This window comes from Podarcis vaucheri (genome assembly GCF_965113315.1).
Source record: "Podarcis vaucheri genome assembly, contig: SUPER_10_unloc_1, whole genome shotgun sequence".
NCBI lineage: Eukaryota > Metazoa > Chordata > Lepidosauria > Squamata > Lacertidae > Podarcis > Podarcis vaucheri.
The window spans coordinates 1607492-1630198 of NW_028118809.1; the positions used below are offsets into that span (position 1 = coordinate 1607492).

General features: G+C 42.9%; 1 protein-coding gene across 1 annotated transcript in view; it reads right to left on the reverse strand.

Moving 5' to 3' along the window:
• Positions 1–22707, reverse strand: part of IL17REL (interleukin 17 receptor E like) — a 52961-nt gene that overhangs the window by 9586 nt on the left and 20668 nt on the right. The window contains exons 3-14 of the mRNA XM_082242441.1: positions 22092–22241; positions 19353–19462; positions 13076–13190; positions 10401–10445; positions 9847–9992; positions 8207–8278; positions 7925–7983; positions 6863–7061; positions 5478–5522; positions 4361–4418; positions 3228–3376; positions 793–858 (exon numbers count right to left, since the gene is read on the reverse strand). Coding sequence (XP_082098567.1) covers positions 793–858; positions 3228–3376; positions 4361–4418; positions 5478–5522; positions 6863–7061; positions 7925–7983; positions 8207–8278; positions 9847–9992; positions 10401–10445; positions 13076–13190; positions 19353–19462; positions 22092–22241 — 1214 coding nt within the window. The remainder of the gene's footprint in view (positions 1–792; positions 859–3227; positions 3377–4360; positions 4419–5477; positions 5523–6862; positions 7062–7924; positions 7984–8206; positions 8279–9846; positions 9993–10400; positions 10446–13075; positions 13191–19352; positions 19463–22091; positions 22242–22707) is intronic.

Here is a 22707-nt window from a genome sequence, read left to right on the forward strand (position 1 = left end):
GGCAAAGTCACTACCGTAGCTTCCGGGCAGGTGGGTCGCTATTGCTTATCAGGAGGAAGAGGGGCAAAGCAGTGGGGAGGCTGGCATAGTGCAAATGGACCAGCAGGAACACCAAACTGAGATCTGCACACTGTCCGTCTCTGTGACGCCTCTATTTTCCGCTCCCAGTAAACAACAGTGGCCCACCTGCCAGAAACCTAGCATAGCATCTTCACCCACCCAGCAAGCCACTTCTGATCCAATGTCATGCAGTCAGTGGACTAGGGGAACTAGGCTAGTCCCCTAAATGCTCCCAATAAAATAAACTATTGAAGCCTGGCACCTCCTTCCCAAAGCCCAGGAAGCTTCTGCCCAGATTAAGTTTAGGTGCAATGACAGGTCCAAGAGCCCTTCTGTCACCTTCTCAAAGCCTTCCTGACCTTGGGAAGGAGGAAGCAGGGTTCCAGCATCCTGTCAGAGGCCTGGCACCTCCTGCCCAAAGTCCAGGAATCTTCTGCCCAGTTTACGGAGGCTGTTGCCTTTGGCCTTAACTGTTCCCCTACAAAAAAAATTCACCACATACAACTGTTCTGATCCATCTATTTCATGTCCTGAGGGATGTTGTGTTTGTGATCTAGCTTCTCCCTCTTAACATTTTTCTAAGGCGGTAAATGCACACACACCCCCCCAGATGTCTTGCCATTGCTGCTGCAGTAAGATGATAAAGAACTGATTAGGGAAGATGTGGTACTTCCCCCTCTAGTTATCATTTGCATGCTAGCACAGAAAAGACCTTCGAAAGAAAAGACAAACCTGAATGCAGATGTCTGATCCACATGTTTTGCCTGAGATGTTAACATACGTTGAACTCAAGCCAGCCTGTGAAAGAGGCAAAAGCAAAAAAAACAAAAAACAAAAACATAAAACACACACATTAGCCCAAAGGCAACAGAGATGCCTCATTTTCCTTTTTGGCCATGATACTTATTTGACTGTGCCACAAAACACAGTGGTTTGCATTGATGAAGACATTCACCCTTTTTGGTGTGTCTATGGAGCATGCTGATCTTGTGCCAGTTCCAAGTGTGGGGAACCTGTGCCCCTCCAGATGTTACTGGACTCCAAATCCCATTAGCTGCAGCCAGTATGGTCAATGGTCAAGGATGATGGGATTTGGAGTCCAGTATAGTTAAAGCTATGGTTTTCCCAGTAGTGATTTGTGGAAGTGAGAGCTGGACCATAAAGAAGGCTGATCACCGAAGAATTGATGCTTTTGAATTATAGTGCTGGAGGAGACTCTTGAGAGTCCCATGGACTGCAAGAAGATCAAACCTATCCATTCTGAAGGAAATCAGCCCTGAGTGCTCACTGGAAGGACAGATCCTGAAGCTGAGGCTCCAATACTTTGGCCACTTCATGAGAAGAGAAGACTCCCTGGAAAAGACCTGGAAAGATGGAGGGCACAAGGAGAATGGGACGACAGAGGACGAGATGGTTGGACAGTGTTCTCAAAGCTACCAACATGAATTTGACGAAACTGCGGGAGGCTGTCCAAAGGTTTTTCCTGACGTTTAGTAGGAATCTTCTTTCTTGTCACTTGAAGCCATTGGATCAAGTCCTACCTTCCAGAACAGGAGAAAACAAGCTTGTTCCTTCTTCTGTGTTACAGCTCTTGAGAAATTTGAAGGTGGCTTTCATATTTCCTTTCAGTCTCCTCTTTTCTAGGCTAAACATACCCAGCTCCTTCAACCGTTCCTCATAAGGCTTGGTTTCCAAACCCTTGATCATCTTGGTTGCCCTGCTCTGCATTTGCTCAGTTCGAGGTGATGACTCAGTGCTTCTCACTGCTTTCATTGAGAGTCGTTGAAGGCTGGCAACATCAACCCCGCCATGTGGGACTCCCTTACAGACAACCGCAGTGTCTGGAGACAGGCGGTAAGGTTGTGCAACCATAGCAGTGACCAGAGGAGGAATAACTGCTGGGAAGAGCACACAGTGAAGTAACGCCATGGTGCATCTGCAGCAGTACAACCCGATGCCTTCATCTGGCTCAGCTGCAACAAAACAGGTCTCTCCCATATTGGTCTCTACAGCCACAGCAGGCGCTGTAACTTCATCCCCAAAGAAATACTCCTCCATTTTCCCCCAAGGCAGATGGATGTCAACAACAACATCTCAAAGCCATGTCTCCACCCCTATCATTTAGCCTGGACACTGAGGTCCAGCTCTGAGGTCCTTCTGGAGGTTCCCTCACTGCGAGAAGTGAGGTTGCAGGGAACCAGGTGGATGGCCTTCTCAGTGGTGGTACCCACCCTGTGGAACACCCTCCCACCAGATATCCAGGAAATAAACAACTATCTGACTTTTAGAAGACTCCTGAAGACAACCCTGTTTAGGGAAGTTTTTAAGGTTTGATGTTTTGCCATTTTTTATGTGCTGTAAGACACCCATAGTGGCTGGGGAAACACAGCCACATGGGCAGGGTATAAATATAAAATCATTATTATTATATTACAGTAGATAACAGAACATTGGAAACTTCAGGCTGGTTCCTATGATGGAAGCTTTGGAGTCGCAAAGCCAATCTTGTCATCATCTTGATCCTCTTTTCCAAATTAAGAAGAGGCTTATTTTTGTTGTTGTTGTTAAAAATATGTACCTAGCAGAGTCTGTCTGATCTGAAGTGCGAACATCAGAAGTGAATCAGAGTTCTATCAAAATCAGTTTGAAGTCAGGTCTCAGCGGCCAATATCTGTCACGTACTTTCCTTTAAAAGGACGCCGAACACCAAAATGTAGCAATCTCTAGTCAGTCAAGCATTTAGGGGGGAAAAATGGAGTACTTTATTTGGAAGGATATTTCCGCTAAGTGCTCTGTGCAAATCATTGTTCATTGTAAAGTCACTGAGAGGATGTGGTGGAAAAAACCATTCGAAAACAAAAAAAGGGGAACTCTGTGATTCAAAATCTACATGATTTCACAACATAACGTAGCTGTACAGAACGTATCAATTCCATAATGGTACTTGAGAGTTGATAGGGGTTTTTTAATTAAAAAATGATATCCCATCTCACAGTAGTACTTAGTTGCTCTTTTTTTAACTTGGATCTTTAGGGTTAGTCAGTATGTTTCCCACTGACTGACATGGGTATTCTCCTGCAAAATGTTTGCCTTAAAAGGATCTGACAGACGTAGATCAAGAGTTCAGGATTCACTTGTAAGAAAGGAGAAATAAAAATGGCACAAACCACTGAGATGGGCTGGTGGATTCCAGTAGAGTTGCATAAAGACGCCTCTGTCTTGTTGCATACATGAACGGAAAATTTTGCCTCGGCAGCTTGTGACATGAAGGAAACTTCTATCCTATTGTCCATCACAGCAAGATTCATTTCCCAAGCTGAAACAGAAGTAAAAAAGCAATCTACGTTACCGAGAAGTGATCCTAACTAGTGACACTTTTGTTTTTGCCATTTAATACTTGCTTCATTTTTCAGCCAGCTTCATCACTGAAGCTCACAGGCGACCGCAAAATGTCCGCCCTTTAGTTAATCTCACAACTATCGCATTATGAGGTTTGTGCACCTTGTACCTAGAAGCATTGTACACTGCACCAATGCTTAGATACTATACAAATTAGTATGTTGATTTTAATAAGCTGCCCTTGGCAATTGTTTTCTTGGAATGAGGCTTCAACCTGTTTTGTTGGCATTCACCTGTCTCGAAAGACAATGGAGTGTGCCTCTGGCGGTGAAGGCAAACTGCTGGAGAATCACAGCGCCTGCTGTGGCTGCAGAGACCAGTAACTCATAACTGCTGCCTCCTGCGTTGTTTTCGCTGCAATAGCACCACCGGAGTGACCTAGGCAGTGTGTATGCAAAGGCGGTTTTAGGGTGGCATGACCAGTGTGGTGAACTGGGTGCCACGGTGCTGGAGGTGCCACAGCAATGCTGTGGAATGGAGTGCAAGAGTTGGGGGCACTGAATTTTAGCGTCACACAGGGTGCCGCTGAAATTGGAGAGCCCAAAATCCACCGCTGGTGTATGGAGGTCCTGGGCTGCCCAGACAACAAGACCCACCCCCTTCTAAGCCTGGCTGATGTGGTGCCAAGGAAAGCAGAACAATAAATTTGGCTGCTAGGAGTTGCCAGAAGGAGGCGTACAAGACGCCATCCAACCGCCTTAGGGACACCAAGGAAAACACCATAATTCAAAGGATACAGTTCCTCATTATTCACGGTCCTTCAGATGTGGTCTTAGAAAAACAAAACAGAAAAAAACCCACCCTGCTTTATGACAGGTATAGACTAAGCGGCTTGTTCCGCTATGGCTGCCATTGAGCCATTACAAATGTAGAAAGATGTTTATGAATGCAATCACCTTACCTTGGGGATTTCCACGAGCAAATGGGCATCGAACCCAAGAACCGTGTTTAGTTGCAAACTAAAAAGGGTTTTTAAAAAGGAAGTGATTAGTTACACTGGGGTTGTTGTTGTTTTTCATCTTAATCTGAATTTCTAAATGGAATGTAGTGATGAATAGAGGAACAGTGGCTTTTATCTTAAACACAAGGGGAATTGGTTCCAAGTCAACATCCATAGGATTCTGCTGTGCAGAAGCTAGTACAGTGGTTCCCTAATATTTGCCCTGCACCACGGACCATGTGAAAACTGCTGAGGGTCTTGGCAGATCACTTAATGATTTTTCTGCCTGTTGCGGCAATTGCAACATTCTCTGCTAGATGCTGTATGGTTTTGGATGTCATTTCTATTGTTATTTTATTCCTTGTGCATTGTATAAGGAGCAATTAAAAAATACAGTCAAAAATCAACATGGATATTGAATGCAATGGACTTGTTGTGCCTGTCTTCAACCACAGATCTACAGACACACCTCAGATCACATGAAGGGAACATGAAGACCACCAGTGGTCCTTGCACCACAGTTTGGCAACCCCTGTTCTAAAGAATTGGGGGTTAGGGGGAGATTAGATTTTGGTGCTTCTTCCCAACTAGCTAAATAATTCCAATGGGATAATACAGCCTTCACAAAACCAGTGCTCTCTGAACTGCTTCTCAAACTGTCAGTACATTTCTAATGATGGCCGTCCTACGAGTCATAGAGAAGAAGAAGAGGAGGAGGAGGAGGAGGAGGAGTTTGGATTTGATATTCCACTTTATCACTACCCGAAGAAGTCTCAAAGCAGCTAACATTCTCCTTTCCCTTCTTCCCCCATAACAAACACTCTGTGAGGTGAGTGGGGCTGAGAGACTTCAAAGAAGTGTGTCTAGCCCAAGGTCACCCAGCAGCTGCATGTGGAGGAGCAGGGAAGCAAACCCGGTTCACCAGATTACGAGTCCACCGCTCTTAACCACTACACCACACTGGCTCTCCAGAGGGGACAGCGTAGCTTTTCCACAGGACCCGGCCACAAGATTTCTCTTAATAAGTAGAGCAAAGGGATGATTCATAAGGAAATAATGTATAAGGGAAAAAATATACCTTCATGCAAAGGTTTGGCTGTGCATCAACTCGAGAATATTTTACCTGATTGAAAACAGAATGATCAGAGAGTTATTGGCATCGTCTGAGAAAAACAGGCATTGGCATAGCTAGCTTTTAGATGCATTGGAAAGATTATTGATTTATAAGCATTGCAAAGATATTCCTTACTGGACTGAAAGCTAAGCCTGACTTGGTGTAAACTTGACTCACTAACTGACAGCTAAAAGTTGACTTGGTGTACATCAAAGCCTTGTGTGGATGGCATTTTTAGTGAATGCATGGAGTATAGAGGTCGTGTCCTACTCTGAACCTTTGTTCACCCCCCTTCTTGAACACATCCTAGGCACATTCAAACTGATGCGTATCTGCATATAGCTTGTGGACACAGGGGTAGGAATGTTCAAATAGATTTATCCTTCAACCTCCCTCCAGTCTCTTAACGTTTTGCAGTACCGTCCTCCACTTAAAAAAACATGTACCAATAATAATAATAATATTTTTATTTATACCACGCCCTTCCCGGTTCAAAAACCAGGCTCTGGGCAGCTAACAACAAATTTAAAACACTTTTAAAAACTTAATTATAAAAACAGCATAGAATACAGTACAAAAACATGAATGACAATAAAATTCGAAAATCAAAAATCAATTAGATAATCCCCGGGGCTAGCTGGCTGAATTGGTCCTACTTGGGCCAGCGAGGAGGCCAGGGGAGAATTAGCTGTGGGGTCTCAGAGCGGGTTTATCTTTACCAAAGATAAACGTTGCAAAGAACTGAACAATGAAAGATAGTAATTAATTTTCCCAGCACACCAGGTCTAGAACAACAATGTATATGAAGGACTACACGCGTGAAATGGATATTATAATTATAAAATGTAGCAGAGGTGCTGTTTGTAAGGAGGAAAAAAATGTTGCCAGCTGCGAGAATGGACTAACGACAAGTGAAGGACAACAATTGGACATTAAGTAAGACATGATGCGGCTATAGGTGGAAATGATCAACATACGTTTGCAACAGGAGCAGGAAACCTGATTTTAAGAAATTGTATTAAATGAAAGTAATTTGGTTTGATTTGTAATAATTTGGAATGTTAATTAAAAAAAAATGTACCAAAATGCTCATCCAGTTACATATCTTGTATTCAAACGCATTCAGAATGCCTGTTTCAGAATGAAATAATGTATTATTAAAATTAGCAATTAAAAAATTCTATTTTGTGGGGAAAGAATAAAGAAATTTGTTCTCAAAGGAGACCAACGCTTTTTGGCCAACTACTGTTTCACAGTTCTTCTTCAGGTGAAACCAAGTTTCCCTCCCACTCAATGAGTACATGCAGAAATACTAGACCCAGTGCATATATTTGCTCTTTGGTGCTTACTTTCTCTGCAGCGATATTTGCCGTGTTCTCTAGATCAACGCACTGATCATTGGTCTTCATGAGCTGACAGAGGCTGACAGTAACGTGGACAGGGCAGGTGGCTTCCCATTCCAGTGTTTGTGTATTGGGATTATAAATAACGTTGTCCCACAGGGCTTTGGTATCTAAAAGCAACATAGGAGGAAATGAAGGCTGCGTAAAAGCACATTATACAGCTCAAGTGTCCGGGATGCTGAACTCAACTCCTCCCCAATGGTAGCTAGCTATAAGCACCTACCATTTTGTTGGCTGGGAGTGAGATGTGGCTCTGTTGCTATCAGGGCCAGATTTAGGTTTGATGAGGCCCTAAGCTACTGAAGGTAATGCAGCCCTTTATATGTCCAGCTGTCCTTTGTCAACAACAAATTGTTTTTTGTGTTGAATATATGCTATATGGTAATTTATGGACCTAATAGGTATCTAAAGCCATTAGCACATTACAAATATGTATTTTAATCAAAGTAATTGTTGAACTGAAATACAATTAATAAGAAGAATATTAATAGTAAAATAGAACCCTATATATAGAAAGGAGCAAACTGTGATATTTTAGGGAGCAGGCTAGCAGGTGGAGCCCATTACTTACATCATAGGAGCCTACACAACACAAAACACTGTTGCTGTATGTAGGTTTTATTTTATTTGTTTTTTATCTTATATTTTGGAAATGTACATCTAGTTGTTGTTGTTTTCTTTAAATATTTTTTAGGCCCCCGAGAGAGTGAGGCCCTAAGCTGTAGCTTGTTCAGCTTATACATAAATCTGGCACAGGTTGCTATCTACCATGAGAGTGCAGACACAGGGTTGTGATCTGTTATTGCAATTTTTAAAGGACTGTTGATATGATGGACAACTATTTTAGGTAAAATTCAGAAATCTGGATACACATCTGTGGAAAATTTAGACGAAAAACAGATTGGATAGCCTACTATCATGCTACCTGTGATTTCCCCTTCCCCTTCCACCGTTCATTTCTTTGACAGCATAGTGTCCATTCAAACGAGCAAAAAAACCATATTTTACTTGCCATTTTTAAATGGGCACAACTGGGTTCTCTGTGCGTCGGGGATCGCTGGCCATGCCTGCAATCCAAACAGGAAGATCCATTAGTTCAAATAACCAGCTAGTTTAAAATCTATTTTTCAATAAATTCTTATCCACAAAGCCCCTCTTTACTAAATGCATTCATGTAGTTGGTTGTGTTCCTCTCAAGGACTTTGCCCCGCTCTCAGAAATAATGTCCCTTCAATTAGCTACTGCGTTTTCTAACCAGGTTACATGTCCAACCATGTTGAAAATACTTACCTCGATACAAAGACAAGGCAACAACTGAGTGTACTGTAAAGAGACTGGTTTCACCAAGTCCTTCCCTTGTACCTGAAATTGTAAAATACCTTGCAATTATCATCATCATTATTATTCCTTTCCCCCATAAGCATTGCCCACCATGAAGTGGGAGATGACTATTGGAAGTGGAGAGCCTGCTCATGTAAGTAGCCATACTCTTATTTGCATTAAGAAGTTCGTCCCTCTAGAGCAGTGGTAGGGAACCTAAGGCCCTCCAGATTTTTTTTCATACTACAGCTCCCATCAGCCCTGACCATTGGCCAAGCTGGTGGAGGGTGATGGGACTTAGAGCTCAGCAATATCAGGAGGACCACCAATTCTCCATCTCTGCTTTAGAGTGCCTTTTTTTCTGAAGCTCAGGACTAGAAGTTAGTGGAGGCTGGTCCATTATGGTGTCCCACCAACCTCACTCTCCTCAGTTAACCATCATCTGCCAGTTTAGGGATGACACTGACTGTCAGCCACTGCCACCACCTTCTTAATCTCAGTGTTGCCTTTGTAGAAAGCAAGGGCGATGATGGGAGCAAAAACAGGAATGACTTGGCTCTGCCTATCATTGCCAACAAAGGCCCATATAGTTAAAGCTATGGTTTTCCCAGTAGTGATGTATGGAAGTGAGAGCTGGACCATAAAGAAGGCTGATCACCGAAGAATTGATGCTTTTCAATTATGGTGCTGGAGGAGACTCTTGAGAGTCCCATGGACTGCAGGAAGATCAAACCTATCCATTCCGAAGGAAATCAGCCCTGAGTGCTCACTGGAAGCACAAATCCTGAAGCTGAGGCTCCAATACTTTGGCCACCTCATGAGAAGAGAAGACTCCCTGGAAAAGCCCTGATGTTGGGAAAGATGGAGGGCACAAGGAGAAGGGGACGACAGAGGAGAAGATGGTTGGACAGTCTTCTCAAAGCTACCAGCATGAGTTTGACCAAATTGCGGGAGACAGTGGAAGACAGGAGTGTCTGGCGTACTCTGGTCCATGGGGTCACAAAGAGTCGGACACAACTAAACGACTAAACAACAACAACAACAACAATCATTGGCTCTGGATCTGCTTCCTGTTGGCCTTTTCTGCATTCCCCCTACCAGTCTCAAGAGATACCAGCCTCCACTGTTAGATGTTCCAAGATGCTGGCAGCATTGGGGGAAGAAAAAGAGCCAAGAGAAAGGTGGAAGAAAGAGAAGAGAAGAGGATAAGATAGGAAAACAGAGAGCAACCAAGGACAAAACATTGCATGCATCCGTCCCGCCAAAGATGGCCTCTTCATCAGGAACATGGTGCAAAATGATATTAGGCCTTTAGATGTCTTTAGTAACATAGGAAATTCCATTTCTTTCTGCTAAGTCAGGGGTCAGCAAACCTTTTCATCAGGTGGCCGGTCCACTGTCCCTCAGACCTTGGGGGGTGGACTATATTGGGGGGGGGGGATGAATGAATTCCTAGATGCATTTTAAATAAAAGGACACGCTCTTCTCATGTAAAAACATGCTGATTCCTGGACCGTCAGTGGGCTGGATTTAGAAGGCAATTGGGTCAGATCTGGGCCCCAGGCCTTAGTTTGCCTACCCATGTGCTAAGTGGACCTACAAACACTTACCAAGGCGACTGGACCCACATCTTCACAAAGAAACCACTGGTGGCAAAGGCGAACATAATAATCTGTGCCTTGAACAGTCTCTGAAATATCCACCAAAATGTTTTTTCTCGCTCTGTCCACATCATAAATGATTCTGATGCCTGAAACTTGAAAGGGGAAGAGAAAGAATGGTATTAATGGTATTAACAAATGTTTGTGCTTTAATTTTACTGTTGATGTGACTCAATCTAAGATCCGGAATTCCATGACTGATTTGATTGCTATTTGAGTTTGACATTTGGTTTCAATCAGTATTAACATCACCAAGGCTACATTCCTGTCCATATTTACCTAGGAGTAAGCCCCACATTTCTCCAATGAGAGTACAGACATCCTAGTCAAATAATAATAATAATAATAATAATAATAATAATAATAATAATAATGGTAGTTTACCAAAGCATGCATTTCTGTTTCAGATTAGTTTCAGACTATGATTAGTAGAATTCAGAAACAAAGGAAGTGTTCTACATGATGTAGTGCATGTAATTTAGACCTCCTGGACCTCAGCTTACCAAAACAGCCTGGAATATTTTCCTCCACATCACTGTTTCTGCAATCTGCAAAATTCAAAACAGCTCGTTTATTTTTCTGAGACGTCTGTCTTCTTGCCTCACAGAGCTGTTGTGCTGGGAAATGGGGACAGGACAACCATGCACCCCACCTTTCACCCCTTGAATAAAATTAATAAATGTAAAAATAAATAATATTATTCTATGGGAAACAGAATGTTGGGCCAGATAGGCCTTTGGTCTAATTCAGTTCCTCTCTTCTCATGCCCAGCTCCACCCCATCTAACTATTGTTTGTTTCACGGTCTCCCATAATGGGATAGAAGCTCTGTGGCCACACGTTTATTTGATTTTGTTCCCTCTTTTAAAGATACTTCTTAAAAGCCTATTTACAACTTATTTGGGGGGGTTTTCTCATGCGACAAAATGAAAAGCAACCTAACGGTTGACTGAAATGCTAAACATGTTAGTGTTACGCGTTGGAGGTCAAACTACACAGCAGCTGGAAAGAGTTTTCTGTTCTCTTATTTACCAAATGCTGTAAATAAGGGAAGTCAGGCAGAACACACTTCCTAAAAAGAAATGCATGAGTTGAATCGGTTACTTGGCTTGGATGGAAATGCTAAATGGAGTTTCACAATAAGTTCTGCTTTTTGGTTGGGTCTTACTGGGAAGCCAATTAGGGTCAAATGAGATTTGATGCTCAATGCATCGTTACAAACTACATCAAGATTTGTTAAAAAAATAATAGCTGAGCTGATTTTCACCAGGACTAGAGTGAACGGGGAGGAGATGTTTAATTATTTTGTCCCTAGCTTGATACCAATGAAAATCAGCCCTTTCGGGGTGCTATTCATTTTAGGCACTTGTGGTGGAACATGGCAGGGCCGGCCTATATGTCCTTTATACTAGGAGTAGACAAATCTGTCAATCTCAGTGTTTTCTAATTCCTAAAATATATATTTTTCTAATCTTCAATTCAGTTCTCCACATTTCCAGATCAGTTCACCATTTTTATTTTTTAAAGTCCTCATGAAAACTCGTCAGGGTTGCGGTGAGAATTTCTCCCAATATGCATGTTTTGCCTAACAAGTACATCTGTGAAATGCATTTTTCCTAATACAGTGGTACCTCGGGTTACAGACACTTCAGGTTACAGACGCTTCAGGTTACAGACGCTTCAGGTTACAGACTCCGCTAACCCAGAAATAGTACCTCAGGTTAAGAACTTTGCTTCAGGATGAGAACAGAAATTGTGCAGCGGCGGCACAGTGGCAGCAGGAGGCCCCATTAGCTAAAGTGGTGCTTCAGGTTAAGAACAGTTTCAGGTTAAGAACGGACCTCCAGAACGAATTAAGTACTTAACCCGAGGTACCACTGTACTTGCACCCATATATGAATTTGTAGGCACACTTTGCCCCAGGACCTGCAGTTTTGTACAAATTACTTGGCTAAAGAACTGCACTGCAAAATTCAGAAAAGTGCAGATTTTGCAGGGCAGCTGTGTTTTGGTTTGTGTGTTATTCTGGAAAGAGCAAATTCACCTTCAAATGAGAACTCAATTGAGTTCCTTCTCCAACACTACTTTAAAAGGTAAAGGGACCCCTGACCATTAGGTCCAGTCACGGACGACTCTGGAGTTGCGACGCTCATCTCGCTTTCCTGGCCGAGGGAGCCGGCGTACAGCTCCCGGGTCATGTGGCTAGCATGACTAAGCCGCTTCTGGCAAACCAGAGCAGCGCACGGACGTGCTTTGAAACTGCTAGGTTGGCAGGAGCAGGGACCGAGCAATGGGAACCCACCCCATCGCGGGGATTCAAACCGCCGACCTTCCAATCGGCAAGCCCTAGGCTCTGTGGTTTAGACCACAGCGCCACCCGCATCCCTTAACACACTACCTTACACTCAACTAAATATCATCAATCTAACCAACCTAGTTCATATTTGTTAATACAGTGGCACCTTGGTTCTCAAACTCCTTGGTATTTAAATAACTTGGAACCCAAACATTGCAAACCCAGAAGTAAGTGTTCCGGATTGCCAACTTTTTCTGTGAGCCAAATGTGCTCTGTTTTGAGTGCTATGCTTCCATTTTGAGTGCCACACTTCTGTTCTGAGAGTTACTCTGAGATCTGTCTGTTTTTGCTATTGATTTTGTTTTTATGGCTCTTTTTGTTTTGTTTTTACGGCTCTTTTTGTTTCGTTTTTGTGATTGTGTGGAACCCAGTTCAGCTACTGATTGATTGTGTGACTTCAGTACATTGTTTATTGCTTTCATTTTATGGATCAATGGTCTCGTTAGATAGTAAGATTCATGTTAAATTGCTGTTTTAGGGGTTGCTTTCAAAAGTCTGGAACGGATTAATCCATTTTGCATTACTTTCTGTGGGAAAGCACGCCTTGGTTTTGGAATGCTTTGGTTTTGGAACAGACTTCCAGTACAGATTAAGCTTGAGAACCAAGGTACCACTGTAAGTATATTTATACTTAGAGCTATATACTGTAAATCTTGAGCCAAGGTCAAGTAGAGAAGGCATTACAGTTCTGACAAGAGTTGGGATTATAGTTCTAGTTTGTGAAAATTGCCAATTTCCTGGTCAGTATGAATATCCATTTTCTCATTCATGACACCCTCCCAACCTTCAAGATCATCATTTATTTCTAAAGATTGATTCCAACCTTCAACATAATATTCTTGATCCTTTTTAACTCCGCAGTAATTTGGAATTGTCCTCATGGTCACATGGAGATGTTGTCCTGCGCTGACTTCAAAGCAGTTAAACTGTACTTTCACCTGTTTGGATTACATACCAAAAAAATCAAGGGAATTATAGGCAATTTCCAGATCATGTTGGAAAGATTCCAAAACGAGGTTAGATTATGGTCTTGTTGATTCTACTGGGTTGATGTGTTCAAACCTGTTTTTGAAGACGGTATATTTTCTATTTTCTCACCATGATTTAAATAATCAAGAGGCATGGCATACTGGCAAGCTGCCAGGAGGAATTACCAAGGAAATGTTTCCTGAGGTTCTCACATTCCAAGCTCATTGCTAAAATGCAAACTATAGCAAACTCAGCATCCTGGCAGTTGCTCAGATCCAATGATCGCTTGAGAATGCGGCAATTTCAAACATCCATTCATTCATAGCACATTTCCATCAACAACATCTTATATTGAGATGTTCCACAGGAGGAAGCTGAGGAAAACTCACATGTATGCATAAGGGCAGTTCATAAAAAAAAACCTTTTTTAAAAAAATGCCTGCTCCGAAGGTCTTATCTTACTACACTAGGGATTATATAGCTATATCTGACATTTCATGCATATCCGTTAATATCTTGACCCACCGAATTGAAATTTCAGCCTTCATGACATAGGAAAACGGCAGAGTAAACAGCTATTTTTCGTGGAGGAGGGTCAAGATATTAACTAATATGCATGAAATTTCAGATATAGCTATAAGCTATATATTCCCTAGTGTAGTAAGATAAAACCTTTGGAGCTGGCATTTTTTTTAAAAAAAAAAGTTTTTTTATGAACCGTCCTAGTATACATCACAGCATGCTCAAAGATTTGCATTATGTTAAACGGGAATCTTTCACTGAAATCAGCAGTGAATCACTCATCGGTATTGCAGCGAATGAGACTGTACAGGTTTTAAAGCTCATGGTCTCTGAAATTTAGGCTGCAATCCTATGCATTGGGACGTAGCAGAAATTCCCACTGCACACTTCCATCAATGCATATGAGCACTGACCCTGATTCAGCTCTGCTTGCAGGGAAGACGCTGAGGTTAGCAGCAGTTCTGACTATGAATGCATATTCTCATATGCGTCAAACTAGGCATCTAGCATTATTCAAAGGGTCTCAGATGCGCCTCTTTATGTGGTTTGTTTGCCCAGCTGCATCTACACTGGTGTATCTCTGGTGTTCCTCCATCTCCTTACTCAATCAGGACAATGATCAGACCTCTAGCCCCAAACCAGCATTAAGTCCAGGGTTCGCAAAAGAAATGTAGCCATAAAACACTTTCCATGAATAGATTCACTAGAGATATATATGACAGGGCCTTCTCTGTGGTAGCTCCCCATTTGTGGAATGCCCTCTCTGCTCGTGTGCATGTCTTTCTCCCTCCTTTATTGGCTTTCAGGAAGGATTTAAATACCCAGGTTGATAGATACTGGTCATGGCAACCTTGAAATTAGCAACTGTGATTGCTCTTAAACGTTTCTTAGGTGCTCTAAATGCTTTCAAGTGTTTAAAATATGTGTTTATTTTAGTTTAAATTGTACTGTTTTAACCGTCTGGTGTGTGCCACCCTCGGCTCCTTTGGAAGGAAGGGATGATATCTAACAGAATGAATGAATGAATGAATGAGAGATCAGAATTTCAAGGTTCCTACCAGATGACATGTTTATAGAGCATCTTTTCGCACAAATTTTGTGATATTGATTATTCATTCTGATTGATTTGTGGGGAGGTTATACAGCATCACGTCAAGTAACCCCACACTTTTGTACCCAAAAAAGTAAAAGGGTAGCTTGGAAGCAGGTTTACTGTGCAAGAAGTCAAATCCACTTTGATTTGAATTTTGCCCATTGAATCACCCCACAGCCGCCCCCAAAAGCAGACAGTCTGGAAATGACTCGATAAAGTGAGGGGGTATGTTAGAACTGACGGTTTTGAAATAAAGGGTTTTTTGTGATGACCAGCAGACATACGAAGCAAACAGCATAAGGCATCATTAGTTTTTCATTAACTGTGGATTTATTTTATATATATACACACACACATATACACATGAAGCATCTGGGAACAATGACATGAAATACCCTAAGCCCACACAACACACATACGGCCATTATGGTGCTTTCATAATATCAATGCAAACATAAACCACAATATCTTCTTCAGACAGACACGAACCCGTCTGCAAATGTGGTAGCAATTACAATCAAACGCTTGCTCCTCTTTTATCAGAGCTGCAGATCCTGTTTAAATAGCTTCAGTCTCACTCGGTGCCTGCAGTTCTTCCCTGGTTCAATTATTACTAAAGCAAGGAGCCAAGAAGTGGGAATGGCCTGGGGTGGCCCAATAAAACTATAGGTCAGAAATAAGTTCCTGGGCAAACGTTCATCCCCAGTTCTCCTCAACATCCTACATTCCAAAACCACTTGTTTTCTGGTTTATATTAACGGGGGCAGGGGGACATTGTTAAGTATAAGCTTCTGCTGTCTCAGCTGTGTTGTTGTTTAGTCGTTTAGTCGTGTCCGACTCTTCGTGACCCCATGGACCAGAGCACGCCAGGCACTTCTGTCCTCCACTGCCTCCCGCAGTTTGATCAAACTCATGCTGGTAGCTTCAAGAACACCATCCAACCATCTCATTCTCTGTCGTCCCCTTCTCCTTGTGCCCTCCATCTTTCCCAACATCAGGGTCTTTTCCAGGGAGTCTTCTCTTCTCATGAGGTGGCCAAAGTATTGGAGCCTCAGCTTCACGATCTGTCCTTCCAGTGAGCGCTCAGGGCTGATTTCCTTCAGAATGGAGAGGTTTGATCTTCTTCCAGTCCATGGGACTCTCAAGAGTCTCCTCCAGCACCATAATTCAAAAGCATCAATTCTTCGGCGATCAGCCTTCTTTATGGTCCAGCTCTCACTTCCATACATCACTACTGGGAAAACCATGGCTTTTACTATACGGACCTTTGTTGGCAAGGTGATGTCTCTGCTTTTTAAGATGTTGTCTAGGTTTGCCATCGCCTTTCTCCCAAGGAGCAGGCGTCTTTTAATTTCGTGACTGCTGTCACCATCTGCACTGATCATGGAGCCCAAGAAAGTAAAATCTCTCACTGCCTCCATTTCTTCCCCTTCTATTTGCCAGTAGGTGATGGGCCCAGTGGCCATGATCTTCGTTTTTTTGATGTTGAGCTTCAGACCATATTTTGCGCTCTCCTCTTTCACCCTCATTAAAAGGTTCTTTAATTCCTCTTCACTTTCTGCCATCAAGGTTGTGTCATCTGCATATCTGAGGTTGTTGATATTTCTTCCGGCAATCTTAATTCCGGCTTGGGATTCATCCAGCCCAGCCTTTCGCATGATGAATTCTGCATATAAGTTAAATAAGCAGGGAGACAATATACAGCCTTGCTGTACTCCTTTCCCAATTTGGAACCAATCAGTTGTTCCATATCCAGTTCTAACTGTAGCTTCTTGTCCCACATAGAGATTTCTCAGGAGACAGATGAGGTGATCAGGCACTCCCATTTCTTTAAGAACTTGCCATAGTTTGCTGTGCTCAACACAGTCAAAGGCTTTTGCATAGTCAATGAAGCAGAAGTAGATGTCTTTCTGGAACTCTCTAGCTTTCTCCATTATCCAGCGCATGTTTGCAATTTGGTCTCTGGTTCCTCTGCCTCTTCTAAATCCAGCTTGAACTTCTGGGAGTTCTCGGTCCACATACTGCTTGAGCCTTCCTTGTAGAATTTTAAGCATAACCTTGCTAGCATGTGAAATGAGTGAAATTGTGCGGTAGTTGGAGCATTCTTTGGCACTGCCTTTCTTTGGGATTGGGATGTAGACTGATCTTCTCCAATCCTCTGGCCACTGCTGAGTTTTCCAAACTTGCTGGCATATTGAGTGTAGCACCTTAACAGCATCATCTTTTAAAATTTTAAACAGTTCAGCTGGAATACCATCACTTCCACTGGCCTTGTTATTTGCAGTGCTTTCTAAGGCCCATTTGACTTCACTCTCCAGGATGTCTGGCTCAAGGTCAGCAACCACACTACCTGGGGTGTATGAGACATCCATATCTTTCTGGTATAATTCCTCTGTGTATTCTTGCCACCTCTTCTTGATGTCTTCTGCTTCAGTTAGGTCTTTACCACTTTTGTCCTTTATTATGGTGATCTTTGTACGAAATGTTCCTTTCATATTTCCGATTTTCTTGAACAGATCTCTGGTTCTTCCCATTCTGTTGCTTTCCTCTATTTCTTTGCATTGCTCGTTTAAGAAGGCCTTCTTGTCTCTCCTTGCTATTCTTTGGAAATCTGCATTCAATTTCTTGTATCTTTCATTATCTCCCTCGCATTTTGCTTCCCTTCTCTCCCCCGCTATTTGTAAGGCCTCGTTGGACAGCCACTTTGCTTTCTTGCATTTCTTTTTCATTGGGATGGTTTTAGTTGCTGCCTCCTGTATAATGTTGCGAGCCTCCACCCATAGTTCTTCAGGCACTCTGTCCAGCAAGTCTAAATCCTTAAACCTGTTCCTCACTTCCACTGTGTATTCATAAGGGATTTGGTTTAGATTGTATCTTACCTATCCAGTGGTTTTTCCTACTTTCTTCAGTTTAAGCTTGAATTTTGCTATAAGAAGCTGATGATCTGAGCCACAGTCAGCTCCAGGTCTTGTTTTTGCTGACTGTATAGAGCTTCTCCATCTTTGGCTGCAGAGAATATAATCAATCTGATTTCGATGTTGCCCATCTGGGGATGTCCATGTGTAGAGTCGTCTCTTGTGTTGTTGGAAAAGTGTGTTTGTGATGACCAGTTTGTTCTCTTGGCAGAACTCTATTAGCCTTTGCCCTGCTTCGTTTTGATCTCCAAGGCCAAACTTGCCAGTTGTTCCTTTTATCTCTTGATTCCCTACTTTAGCATTCCAATCCCCTATAATGAGCAGAACATCCTTCTTTGGTGTCACTTCTATAAGGTCTTGTAAGTCTTCATAGAATTGGTCAATTTCAGTTTCTTCAGCACCAGTAGTTGGTGCATAGACTTGGATTACTGTGATGTTAAAAGGTCTGCCTTGGATTCGTATCGAGATCATTCTATCATTTTTGAGACTGCATCCCAGTACAGCTTTCGCCACTCTTTTGTTGACTATGAGGGCCACTCCATTTCTTTTACGGGTTTCTTGCCCACAGTAGTAGATATGATAGTCATCCGAACTGAATTCGCCCATTCCCATCCATTTTAGCTCACTGATGCCCAGGATGTCAATATTTATTCTCGCCATCTCATTTTTGACCACCTCCAACTTACCCAGGTTCATTGTTCTTACATTCCAGGTTCCTATGCAATATTTTTCTTTACAGCATTGGACTTTCCTTTCGCTTCCATGCATATCTGCAACTGAGCGTCCTTTCGGCTTTGGCCCAGCCACTTCATCAGCTCTGGATCTACTTGTACTTGTCCTCCCAGTAGCATGTTGGACACCTTCCGACCTGAGGGGCTCATCTTCCAGCGTCATAACTTTTATATGCCTGTTGTCTTTGTCCATGGAGTTTTCTTGGCAGGGATACTGGAGTGGCTTGCCGGTTCCTACTCCAGGTGGATCACGTTTGGTCAAAACTCTCCACTATGACCTGTTCATCTTGGGTGCCCTGCTCGGCATAGTTCATAGCTTCTCTGAGTTCTTCAAGCCCCTTCGCCACGGCAAGGCAGTGATCCATGAAGGGGGTCTCAGCTGTGTACACACCATCAATTCAACGCACATCACTTTTGCAAAATAATTCTGGGAACTGTACAGTTGTACCTTGGATCCCGAACGACTTGGCTCCTGAAAAAAATTGGCTCCAGAACGATTGAAACCTGGAAGCAAGTGTTCCAGTTCTCGAAAGATTTTTGGAAGCCGAGCATCCAGCATGGCTTCTGCAGTTTCTGATTGACTGCAGAATGCTCCTGTAGCCAATTGGAAGCCGCGCTTTGGTTTCCGAACATTTTGGAAGTCGAAAGGACTTCCAGAACGGATTCCATTCGACTTCCAAAATACGACTGTGCTTTGTTAAGGGTGCTGGGAACTTTAGATCTGTGAGGGTAAACTATGGCTCCCAGGATTCCATGGGGGGAGTAATGTGCTTTAAATATATGATATATATACACAGCCTTGTATTTAATAGCTTGTTCTTAAAATCTCAAAACGGCAAAGATTTGACAACAGTGTAATGAAGCATTTACCTTCCTTACAGCAGACTTTACATTTATGTCCTTCAATATCTTCACTCTCACACACTGAGAGTTCTGCGTTTCCATTGAGAGATAGCAAATTTCAATGCCACGGATATTTTCTAAGAAGAAATTTAGAAATACTTGTAAGTCCTGCTCTCTTCTCAAACTTATTTGGCCTACAGCCCCCTTTTCAGGCAAAAAAATATTACTCAGCACCACCCTGGAAATATACAGTGGTGCCCCGCAAGACGAATGCCTCGCAAGACAGAAAACTCGCTAGACGAAAGGGTTTTCTGTTTTTTGAGCTGCTTCGCAAGACGAATTTCCCTATGGGCTTGCTTCACAAGATGAAAATGACTTGCAAGTTTGTTTCCTTTTTCTTAAAACCGTTAATACAGTTGCGACTTGACTTCGAGGAGCAACTCATAGCACGCAGTGTACATAGTAGCCTTTTTTGAGGTTTTTAAAGACTTTGGTGATTTTTGAAGCTTTTCCAAAACTTCTTTTGCAGCCATTTGGTAAGTTAAGCTTTTAAAACTTTTTTTGGGGGGGTTGGATTTTGGATTGGGGTGTTTGGAATTCAAGGACTTGGTGTTGGGGAGGGGTTTGCAAGAATCTGGAAGCTTGTTTTTTCTGCATTTTTATGATTTTCTGTGACCATTGGGGCACTCTGCTGTTTTTTTAAAAAAAAAAACTGGATTTGAATTTCTGTGTGCTGGGTGGCTGGGGGAACAGTTGAGGAGGGGTTTCCAAGAATCTGGAAGCTTGTGTGGGTTTTTTCTGCATTTTTATGATTTTCTGTGACCATTGGGCAACTGCTGTTTTTTTAAAAAAAATCTGGGTTTGAATTTTGAAATGCTCTTTACAGTATGTGTGACTTTAAAGAGCACTTAATAAACTCTTGTTGTACCAAATTTGGCTTTGTTTGGACTTTTTTTGACCATAGGAACGCATTAATTGATTTTCAATGCATTCCTATGGGATTTCATGCTTCACAAGACGGAAAATTCGCTAGACGAAAAAATTCGCGGAACGAATTAATTTCGTCTTGCGAGGCACCACTGTATCTTCTTTAAGCAAACAAACAGAAAGATGCAGTGTTGATGGACTTGACCACTGATCGGTTATAACTGGTGTGTTTATTTGGAAAGTCAAAGTCAAGTCAGTCAAGTCTTGACTTTGGAAAATAAAGCAATTGCTACAGCTTTAACTCTATGTTTCATCGGTAAGCATCATTATGTGACCCCTGAGCCAAGGAGATTGTTATTATTGACTAAGAAGGTAAAGGTACCCCCCTGACCATTAGGTCCAGTCACGGACAACTCTGGGGTTGCGCGCTCATCTTGCTCTATAGGCCAAGGGAGCCGGTGTTTGTCCGCAGACAGCTTCCGGGTCATGTGGCCAGCATGACTAAGCTGCTTCTGGAAAACCAGAGCAGCACACAGAAACACCATTTACCTTCCCACCAGAGCGATACCTATTTATCTACTTGCACTGGTGTGCTTTTGAACTGCTAGGTTGGCAGGAGTTGGGACCAAACAACGGGAGCCCACCCCATCGAGGGGATTCAAACCACCGGCCTTCTGATCGGCAAGTCCTAGGCTCTGTGGTTTAACCCACAGCACCACCCGCATCCCTCTCTTACCAGTTAGTTTCTTTAATAAACACAGCGAAGGACAAAAGAAAACATCTTACCAGAATGGTGGTGCTCCCAATGAAGGACCGCACCCCCTTCCATCCCTATTAATCTACATCACTACACTACATCTTGTAATCTGAGCTTGTACCCTCTGTGCTTTCTGTGCAGTGCCAGATTTACGTATAAGCTAAGCAAGCTATAGCCTAGGGCCCCACTCCCTTGGGGGCCCCAAAAAAATTAAAGGAAAAAAACTGGGTGTACATTTCCAAAATATAAGATAAAAAACAAATAAAATAAAACCTACATACAGCAACAGTGTTTTGTGTTGTGTAGGCTCCTATTTTGTTATGTGCAAATGGCTTTAGATACCTATTAGGTCAATAAATTACCATATAGCATAGCATACAGTGGTACCTCGGGTTACAGATGCTTCAGGTTACAGACGCCGCTAACCCGGAAGTAGTACCTCGGGTTAAGAACTTTGCTTCAGGATAAGAACAGAAATTGCGCGGTGGCAGCGGGAGGCCCCATTAGCTAAAGTGGTACCTCAGGTTAAGAACAGTTTCAGCTTAAGAACGGACCTCCAGAACGAATTAAGCTCTTAACCTGAGGTACCACTGTATATTCAACACAAAAAACAGCAGCAATTTGTTGTTCACAAAGGACAGCTGGACATATAAAGGGCCCCATTACCTTCAGTAATTTAGGGCCTCTTCAAACCTAAATCTGGCCCTGTTTCTGAGATTTTCCGAGCTCTTCTTGACCTTGGGCTGAGCGGAGGAATGAATCTGTTAACTCTCTCTCTCTTCTAGTGTTTCTTCTGCTAGCTGCTCCCCATCCAGTATTTCTTAGCTTCTGCCTTCTGAACTATGCCCCTCTGCGAACCACTGTTCCAAATCTATACTGTCCTCCTGCTCCTGGGAAGATTCGGGGTCAGGGGGAGGGGGTGGGAGCCTTCCTCAGCATGGTCCCTGACCAAAGGGTTTACCGAAGCCCAGGAAAACCTGTTGCCTCCGGCACAACTGCCGGATCCAGAGTAGGCATTGTCACCATCCTGCCATGGCGCTCAACCTGTTTGTTGCAGAGATTCCACAATGAATCCTACTTACCCTCAAGATGTAGTGTCCCCTTAACACTCAAGAGAAGAGAGCATTCCCTTTGTCCTGCACACTTCATGGTAGTCCACAGCTTCATGCTTCTCAGGGTGGTAGGAGAGAGAGAGGCAGGAGCAGGATGGCAGAAGCTGCTAAGAATACCACCTATGGATAGACCCATATATTTAAAAGGTGCATGGAAATGTTTTTTTAAAGCGTCATCCCTACGAACAATCTCTGCTTGTTGGCAGGAGGCTTCTCTTAAAATTATCTTTGTGTGACCAGGCCACGACAGCCCCAGCCCCCAGGGAACATAAGGAAGGAATAAAGACTCTAACAATGTTATATGGAATTAAAATTAGGCCACAACTTTATTAAACTTCCATATGTAGGAAGACCTTGGCTTAGGCCTTGGGCGTGTATCCCTCCCAGCCCCCCAGCCGGGGGAACAGGAGCACATTAGGATGAATGGAATATGGGGGTGCACTGCGAGACGTATGTGTAGCAGGCAGCTCAGCCCATATCCCCACATGCAGAGTAGTTCACTGACAGCCTTTCAGTGTATGGCCAGTGACACCCATTATGTAACCCCTTTAAGAGGGGGACCTTGGAATCACCACCACAGGGGGGT